At 58.4% G+C, this 9,395-nt stretch overlaps 1 protein-coding gene across 2 annotated transcripts in view; it reads right to left on the bottom strand.

Moving 5' to 3' along the window:
* Nucleotides 1–5,874: 5,874 nt before the first annotated feature.
* Nucleotides 5,875–9,395, bottom strand: part of SYT7 (synaptotagmin 7) — a 39,706-nt gene continuing 36,185 nt past the window's right edge. Inside the window, exon 13 of one of the 2 annotated variants that reach the window (XM_088534178.1) lies at nt 5,875–6,199. In XM_088534178.1, coding sequence (XP_088390304.1) covers nt 6,095–6,199 — 105 coding nt within the window. In that variant the 3' untranslated portion in view covers nt 5,875–6,094. The remainder of the gene's footprint in view (nt 6,200–9,395) is intronic. The other variant, XM_088534177.1, reaches the window with a different exon arrangement.

Raw genomic sequence — 9,395 nt, 5'->3', positions numbered from 1 at the left:
CAGGGGGACGGTGCTGCCGCGGAGGCCGCGCTGCCCCCAGGCTCCCTGCCACCGGAGAGCCGCTCTCCCACGCCCTCCCCACGGCGGCTGTGAGCGGCCGACCTGGGAGGTGCTGCGGCGCTGCTGGCACCGTCCCACGGGACACCCCGGCAAGCCCCGGGCACCAGGTGCTGGGGCTGCACACAGCAAGGACGGGTGTCACCTGCGCCGGCAGCTCATGGGAACGGGTGGCCCCTCTGGGGGCTTTTGTTTTCCGAGGGCTGTCCCTCTCTATGCTGCTAAAAGAGGGGAGCCCCCTGCGCTGCCCAGGGACCTGCCCTCCCAGGCAGTAGCTTGAAGGCAAGGCAGGGAGCAGCAGAGCCTTTTGCATCCGTTTGCGGATGGACTCTGGGTCCTGGAGAGCAGCCAGCTTTGGGAATAAATCTTTTCTCATCCCCAAGGCTTCCACCCCACTGCTGGACTTGGAGAGAAATTTCCCCTGAGCTCTTTCTTGCAGAAGTCAGGCTGGAGAAGCAGCTGATGGGAACCGGTGCGCGTGCGCCTGGCGTCCAGCCCTGGGGCTCGGAAGGGCCTTGCCTCAGCTCTGAGGAGGGTGGTTCAGACAGGGCCAGCAGGACGGCGTGGGGCATCGGCCGTTGAGCTCTCCACATCCACCTCCTGTCCGTCCCCTCCTCCTCATGCAAGGCGAAAAAGCCCAAACCTGACGAAATCTGCTGCGAGAGAAAGAAGTGCTGGCGGACTGCTCTCAGGGAGGCTGCTGCAGGGAAAGTGTGGGTTATTTGGAAGCGTTGTAAACAGAGCGATATTTCCCAGTGCAGGAGAGCCAGCCTCTTTGGCCCTCGCATTTTTAATGTTCAAGAGACTTCTTTCTCCTTGGTCTGTCTCCGAGTGGTTCTGCTCTCCATTGCTCCCCCTGCTCTCTGCTGGTGTGTGTGCTCCCTGTTCTTGCCCTCCCCTTGTCCCAGGAGGAAGTTTTCCTTGGCCCTGGAGCACTGCCTCCACTTCTCACCGTTATTTGGGCTGTGCCATTGGTTCAATTTGGGGGCTACCCAGTGCCTGAGGGTTCCCATTCCATTGCCTTCAGTGCTCAGAGAAGGGCTCCCTACCTCTCTGCTGCTGTTTCCCAGCTCCCACCAGCAGCCTCGGGACAGGCAGGGGCATCACACAGGCAGGAAAGAGGGTCGGCACCTGGGCATTGCATTAGCTGTGCGGATACAGCCACGAGGCGCGGAAGGAAGCAGCCCCACAGCAGCGGCGCTGGGTGCTGACCCGCCGCGGTTGGTGCAGACGCTGCGTGTTTCTGTTTTGCGCAGGTACGTCAGGGATCCTGGCAGCAGCCCGCGAGGGACGTGCACAGTGCATCATCCATACGTGTGTCCTGCTATATATATCTCTGCCTACTCGCAGGGCCCTGCATACAATGGTTTGTGGCTTTGCCGCAGCTGGGAGCATGCTGCTATTTCCATCTGCTCCTGCTGACTGCAAACACAAAGGGACGGGCTCCAAGGATTGCTGCGGCTCAGACAGCCTTCATGCAACAGGACTGTGCAAAAGCCTGGACAACACTTTTTTCCTCTGTGCTCAGAGATGCAAGCAGGCACAGGTGTGATTTTTCACCCCAAACAGGATGGAGGACCATGGCCAGGGTCTACCCCCCCCCTCCACAGGGTTCCACTCTGCTCCTGGCGTTTGGAGTTACTTTTACTTATTAAAGACCTATATTCAGTGAATTATTTACTAGTGCAACGTGAGCCTCTCCTATCCCTGGTAGCAGCTCAGGTTTCCCAGCTCGGGTGCTGTCTCTTCTTGCAGTGCTATTGGTTACAAACAGGCTTGCTCCTCCGGCGGGGTCTTCACCCTGACGTGGCCCCAGCATCTGCCCTGCCTGGGAGCTGCTGCTTCAGGCCCAACAGTTTGGTTCAGAGCCCAGGTGAACTTCACCTCGCCGAGGGCCCTCCTTCCTGCTCATGTGCTTTGGGCTCTCTTTCAGCTCTTTAATGCCAAGCGTGATCCGCCCCCAGGCCTGTGTATCTCTGCTTGGTGCTGGGGCGAGCTCGGTGCTGGGGGTGCTCAGTACTGGGGGGGGCGATGCTCAGTGCTGGGGGGTGGTTGGTACTGGGTGATGCTCAGTGCAGGGGTGCTCAGTGCTGGGGGTGCTCAGTGCTTTGGGTGCTCAGTGCTGGGTGATGCTCAGTGCTGGGGTGCTCAGTACTGGGTGATGCTCAGTACTTTGGGTGCTCAGTGCTGGGGTGCTCAGTGCTGGGGGTGCTCAGTGCTTTGGGTGCTCAGTGCTGGGTGATGCTCAGTGCTGGGTGATGCTCAGTGCTGAGGTGCTCAGTGCAGAGGTGCTCAGTACTTTGGGTGCTCAGTGCTGGGGTGTTCAGTGCTGGGGGTGCTCAGTGCTGGGGTGTTCAGTAATTTGGGTGCTCAGTGCTGGGGTGCTCGATGCTGGGAGGGATGCTCAGTGCTGGGGTGCTCAGTGCTGGGGGTGCTCAGTGCTTTGGGTGCTCAGTACTTTGGGTGCTCGGTGCTGGGAGGGATGCTCAGTGCTGGGATGTTCAGTGCTGGGTGATGCTCAGTACTTTGGGTGCTCAGTGCTGAGGTGCTCAGTGCTGGGGTGCTCAGTGCTGGTGGTCCTCAGTGCTCGGGGTGGTTGGTACTGCGCGGATGCTTGTTGCCTGGGGGATGCTTGGCCATGTGCAGATGACACTGCAACCCACGTCCCCACCCTGGCCAGCCCCTGCTGTAGTCAGGCCACCCCCAGCCGGGGGACCACCACAGCCAGTCCTCAGCCCCAAAAACAGACACACCAGGAGATGCTGACTGTCCTTTATTACTGAGAGCAGAGGCTGCCTCCAGAAAACGAGGGGCCCTGCTCCCAAAAATACAATTCTGCAAAGAACCCCCCCGCACCTCTGCCTAGCCAGGCCGCAACGCGTTGGGTTGACGCTCTGCCCTCCAGCATCTCACAATTGCCATGTAAGTCTGCGGAGGGGGGGAATCTTTTTATTATTATTATTATTACTATTACAAAATACATCGGCCTGCCATGTTCAATGTCCTGTGAGCGAAGCCAGCAGCTGTGCTGCCCCGCTTCACTCTGGCTTCCTCTGTCCACAGTTCAGACCGGGGTTTTCTCTTTTTTGTCTGTTTGTCTGTTTTTTTTTCCTTTTTTTTTCCTTTTTTTTTTTTTCTCCCATGTACACCAGTTGGATGTTACTGTCACATGAAGAAGAGTGATACCTGACCAAGATACAGATAAGATTTCTAGAGGTTAAAAATGAACACACAACTCTCAGGAAGCCGGCCGTAGAAAAGAAACGGGTCACGGATAAACAGGAGCATCCAGGGCTGCCGCAGGAGGGGGACCCGCCATCCCCAGGATGTCCCCTGGTAGGGATGCAGGGCTGGGGCTGCCCCCCACCTGGCAGGATGCACTGGGTTGTGGTGGGCACTGGGGATGCTCCACCGTGGCCCAGCACCACAGACTGATGAGCCCGGCACCCACTCCTATGTCTGCCCAGCTGCCAGCCCCTTCCCTGGCATCAGAAATCTCTTCTTTCAGGTTAAAAAAAGAGAGAGAATATGCTAAAAATACAAATGTCCCTAAAAGCATTATTATTCTGTAGTAAGGGTATTATTATTTCTCTCTAGGCTGTCCAAAACCATCTGTGGAGGGACTTGTATTGCCGCCGAGCCCTCCCTGGCAGCCCAAACGTTTCCAGGGACGGTTGTGGTGCTAGCAGGTCATGCAGCGCGGTCCGCTCACCTCCGGGGATGTTGAATGTCCTCCAGAAGGACTGGACCGGGGCTGCCAGGGCAGGACACAGAAATAAAAGGCTCTGTCGCCCGGCCCTGCTAGTGTGCGAGGGTGCGGATGGGCCTCCCAGATGGCTACTTTGTTCCTGCTTTTGGGGGGATCGGATGCGGCGTTGCCCTATCTGCCCCACCAGCGGTAAATAAACCCTGTCCAGCTGCTCCTGGGGCAGGGGAAATGGCACCGCGGAGTCCCAGTCGCCCCAGTCCCCTGGCCCATTAGCCCCAAAGAGAGCTACGGCGATGCTTGTAAAAATGTGCCTATCACAAAGAGCACTAGGTGCCTGTACACGGCTAGAAAACACTGGAACACAGGGACGACATCGACGAGATAAAAGACTCTTATGCTCCAAAAAAATGGGCTCATGACTGTACACGGGATGCTGTCCGGGCAGGCCGGCGAGAACGGTGTCCTGGCATCGCGCTGGGGGCTTCCCCGGCACAGGCCGGAGGGAAGCGCTGCCCAGTTTGGATGCCCATGGCTTGCTCCAGGCTGAGGGATGCCGGGGTCGGTCGGCGCGGCACAGCTCGCCGGGGCCTCGGCGCAGCCGGCGGGCGGGCAGGGAACCGGCCCACCAGCACGGCAGCAGGCCTGGGAGAGCGGGAAGACTCGTGATGGGGCTGGCAGCAGCCAGCGAGGACGGCGCTCCCTTGGGGACACAACTAGCTTTGGGCCTGCTCTGGGTGTCCTGGTGTCTGTGAGGGCACAGAGGTGTCCATGTCCCCGCAGGGCCCTACCTGAAATTGCTGCTGAGGCTGCAGCACCCTTGCCCGCCTCTCGTGTTGCCTCTTCTGGATGCACTTGAGAAGGTCTCCCAGGATGTGCCTCCATCCTCAAGGCCCCTTGCCCAGCTGCATCCAGCCGTGAGGAGCTCCGCTGAAATGGCACGGGGTCTTTGTGTCATCCTGCCAAAGCCTCACAGGGATGCGTGTGGCCGCTGTCCACAGCCTCTGACAGCACCATCCTTCTCACCTGGTGGAGCAATGGATCGTCAAAGGGAAAACAAAGGCAGCGATGTCACCCGCCTGGGGACGGGGATGGGTCCGGCAGGCAGGTGTCACATCCAGTGCTGCTATGGTCCCGCTGGGCCTGCTCCAGTACGTGCCAGCCCCTGACACAGGGATCAGGAAGGCCCTGTCCCCATGTCCATGGCTGGCAGTCACAGCTGGCCCCACAAGACATGTGGCTCGTCCTGGCAGTCCACTGGGTGCTGCAGAGGAGCCACCAGCCCGGTGGCATCGGTCGCTGCCAGGCATTCCCATCCATCGCTTCCTGGTGCCTGTCCCGGGTGCCATGCTTAGCTCCTGCGGCTGCTGTGTCCCTTCCCAGGGGGAAAGCTGTTGCCTCGGCATCCGCTGGCTGGCCAGTACATGAATCCAGGTGGGATGTGAACCCTGGGGGCGGATCGTCCAGCCTGGGAGCTGGCACCACGGGGCTCGCGCTGGGACGTGGACAACGTGCTCTTGAGCCAGCACATTCTCCCAGCACGAGGAGCCCAGTATGGTGCCCCGCTACCAGGGGATGCCCTGGGAAGCAGCCCTTGCCCAGCTCACACCTCAGGGTGGCTACTGGGGAGTCCCAGGGTTGGGGCCAGCCGCAGCCCTCGTCCTACTGCTGCCTGGGCAAGGATGAGGTTACTGAAGTCACGCTCTCGCTGAACCCAAAGAGAGAAGTAAAGCAACAAATCCAACCGGGAGGGATAACGAAACGAGCCTGCTGTGGCTAATGCACTGTGTGTCATGGCTTCTGATCCCAGAAGCCACCGTGCAGCCGGGGCACGGAGGCTGGGGCTGCTGGCCCTCGTGGGAGCTGCCCAGCTTGTCCTGGCAGGCCCCGGGGACCTGGGGGATGAGGGGAAGCAGCGCGGGGTGGGGAAAGAGCTGTCAGCAGCGGGCAGGACGCAGGCTCCGGCTGCCTCACTGTGGTGATGCCGGGGCTCAGGGAATTTTTGCAGGGTGGGAAAAGTCTGCGGGTAGGGGGTCTCCCCTTTCATGCAGGGAGGGACCGTGGGGGCAGAGGCTCTGCAGATGGGGCGGTGGTGGGTGGTGGCTGGAAGCACTTGGAGAAGTCCTGCATGGCGGCAGGGACGGGGCGTCACTCCTTCTTGCACCGCGTCCTCAAGTGCCACGTCCTAGCAGCTGCTGCAGGCCTGGGCACCTCTGCGCCCCCTCTGACTGCAGGGCCACCATGTCCCACTGTTCCCTCTGCTTCTCGTCCGCACCAGGAGCCCGGCAGAGCCACAAGCCGGAGGGCTGGGCAGTACTCCAGCACCAGAGCTCAGGCCTTCAGCTGGTGCCACTGTGCCACCGCCTGCCGCGGGCGGGCGATCATGTCCTTCCAGTGCTTCACCTCGCCAGGGCCGCTCTTCCAGGACAGGTAGATCTGTGGAGAGAGGGGAACACATTGCCTGTGGAAACTGCACTGCCAGTGCCCCGGGACTGCCCTGTCCCTCCCCACGCTGCTCCCAACATAGCGCCCTGAGCTGCTCCCAACTCAGATCTTCGGGCTCTCATGACTTGGCCATTGGTGTTTACCTGGCCCCTCTTGACTCCCCGTTTTGTAGCCTGCTGTTTTGCCCTTCTGCTGTGGTAGCAGAAGGGCACCCTCTGCTTTGCCCCTTCTGGCAGCCCCTGCCCCATGCTCAGAGATCTTCACTTGCTGTCCCAGAACCCTCCCAGACCAGCACGGCCATCAGTGGCATCCAAATTAGCCATGAGGCACAGCCAGCATGAGCCTCTCCACACAGGGCAGGTTATTTTTATCCATTGATTTTCCATACGGCGACGCAGCAAATGTGTGTGTCAACCTTCTCCGCAGCTGACAGCCGAGACGTGTGTCACCGAGGCAGCTAATGGAGCCCATGGCTGCTGCGCCAGCTAAGGGGATTGCGGTGCCTGATCCGAGCTTGCACAATGCTGGTAATTATTCAATCAAAAGTTGTTAGGACGTTGCCAGCCGCAGCACTGCGACCGGGCCCGTGAAGGGCACTCTCCTCTCCTTCCCACTTGCTGCACTCGGCCATTTGCAGTGTCGCTTTGCTCCACCACTGTACCGCTGCCAGTGGAGTTAATGCAAGAGCATTGCAGACACTGTCCGTCTGTCCTCATGGCCACAGCACTGTGCTCAGCGCGGTGCTAGAAATGCCTCCTGGCGGCGGGTGCCTGGGCTGGTTTGTCCCTCAGCAATGACTCCACTGGGTCTGTGCATGTAGCAGAGCTGGGACCTCTGCCCCTGCGCCGTGCATTTGCCTCGTTTGTGCCAAAACGCTCCGGCTGCCTCCTCCTGGGCTTAATTCAATGTACATGTTTGCCTTATTACAACGCTGCATTTGGGAATAATTGACTCTCTGCGGTAAGCAGTAATAACGGAGATTACTGCACTCGTTTATCATCGTTACCATAATGAGCGGCGAGCTGTATGGATTTAACGTAAATCAAATTGAGAGCAGATTAATTTTTCCGTTGTTATTGTTACTGGGGATGCACCGTGTAATCCCGTCCCCGCCGAGAATGGGGCCAGGGCCCCCAAACAGAATGGGGCTGGGCGCTGTGGGGCAGAGATGTGAGGGAGCACCCACAGCACCCGTGCGCGAGGCTTCAGGACTCTGCTCACTGGGTGCCACAACACTGAGGCTCTGCTGCCACCTCCTGGGAGCATCGGGCTCATGGGGAGCCCTGTCACCCCAACCGGGCCGGCCTGCAGCATGCAGCCCCGCGAGTGTGCAACTCGGCACACAAGTACCCAGGTCCCAGCACACCCACCACGCAGCCCCATAGCAGCCCCGCGCCTGGGGACGGTGCCACTGCTGTGGAGTGTGCGAGCGCGGCAGGGTCTGCCCCTGCACTTGGAGCTGCAGCACCAGGGAACAATCTGGGGCTTTGTGTTTTTTTCTTTTTTTTGCCTCACTATAAATAGACTCAAGTCATTAGACTCAAGTTCACCCTGGAGCAGGTTGTGCCGTGGAGCGGTGGGAAGTGTGCGGCGGGGAGGCTGGGTGGAGGGAGGAGCGCGGAGCTGCCGGCAAGAGGGCAGCAGCAGCCCTGCATCCCGACTGCATCCTTGTCTGCTTTGGCTGTGCTGGCTGCACCACCGGCCCCCTTGTGCTGGGGCTGCTCTGGGACGTGAAGCCCTCTCAGATGGTCATGCAGCCCCTTGCCTGGCTTGTGCTGCTGCCAGGACATGGAGGGGCTGAAGTTTGCTGCCGCCTCATGACACTTTTCAGCTCATCGTTGCCAGCCAGCTGCTAAACTGTTATTTGTGCTAACTAGCTCCATGGCCTGTATCCACCAGAGTTTGAGCAAACTCTTGCCTGGCTAGGAACAGCAGCTGCTTCTCACTGGCAAGCTAGTTGGTGGTGTCAGCCTCACTACTTATGAATGAATCCTCACTCCAGGCACCACAGCTGCTGGTGGAAGTCTCAGAAGAGTTTCAGCCTGGGTCAGGCATGGAAGGGAAAGTCCAACCATGAAGGGATCCATAGGAGTTCCACCTTCTCCTCTAGCATGACTTCTCCATAGAGGTAGGATGGGGACAGAGCACCAGTGGGAACCCTAATGCCTGCCCAGGCTTGGGGCTGCTACCTTCACCTGGGGTCTTCACAGCACCCTTCCTCCAGAGCATCAACATGGCATTTCCTGCTGCCTCCCTCTTGTCTGGGGAACCACTGCTCCAGAATTCATCATAGGGCGATATCACCTTTCTCAATCATATCTTGACTGCTGCCAAAATCCAAAGCAGCTCCTAACCTGGCACCTGGGTCCAAAATCCTGGTGGTCACAAGGAAGGTGGTGGAACACCTAGATTAGCATGGGTGTGTTGGGGCCTTAGTAAGAATATATAGGAAAGTGGAGTTTGTGGGGAACTGGACCGACGCCTAGCAACTGAACACCTGGAGGAGAACCAATCAGCTGGGAGCCTGTAGCCAATGAGGGCTGCTCCTCAGCGCATGCCCACCTGCACTGGTATAAAGCCCTGCTACAGACAACAGCAGGGGGGAGTTGACCTCACTTTGTGTGGAGGTGTTGTTTGCTCTGGCTTGTGGGGAGGGCCCTGGCATTTGGCACGAGAGTGACCCTCGACATCTGGTGACCCCGACGTGATCGTGCGAGAACGCAAGGGATCTTGCTGGAGAAAAGCGGATTGTGACCACGACCTGGTGAGTCAGAATGGGAATTGGCGCATCTAGAGTGGAAGTTGCTGCAACAGCAATGGAACATGATACTGTTGAACGCTTCGTAAGGCTTGCTCAAAAAACTAAGATTGAGGTCTCGAAAACCGAGTTAACTGATTTATTGCTATTTTGTAAGAAGAAAAAAATCATAGAAGAAGCTTCCCAAGCATATAAATTTGAATCATGGGAGCGAGTAGGAAGAGAACTATGGGACGGTGTACAATTAGGCTCGGAGGAAGCGTGGCGCCTCACAAAGACATTTCGTCTAATATGGCCTATGTTTGAGCGGTTAGTTGCTATTGCGTTTTGGGAAGCGCTCCATGGAGAAGAAGAGGAAAATGGGTCTGAAAGTTCTGAATGTACCAACAATACTGAGCCAATTCAGTGTAAGAAAATAGATAATAAGAG

The sequence above is a fragment of the Tinamus guttatus genome, unplaced genomic scaffold (genome assembly GCF_059628265.1).
Source record: "Tinamus guttatus ecotype Peru unplaced genomic scaffold, ASM5962826v1 Tinamus_guttatus_pri_ptg000546l, whole genome shotgun sequence".
Classification (NCBI taxonomy): Eukaryota; Metazoa; Chordata; class Aves; order Tinamiformes; family Tinamidae; genus Tinamus; species Tinamus guttatus.
This window is presented reverse-complemented; position numbering and strand designations above follow the sequence as displayed.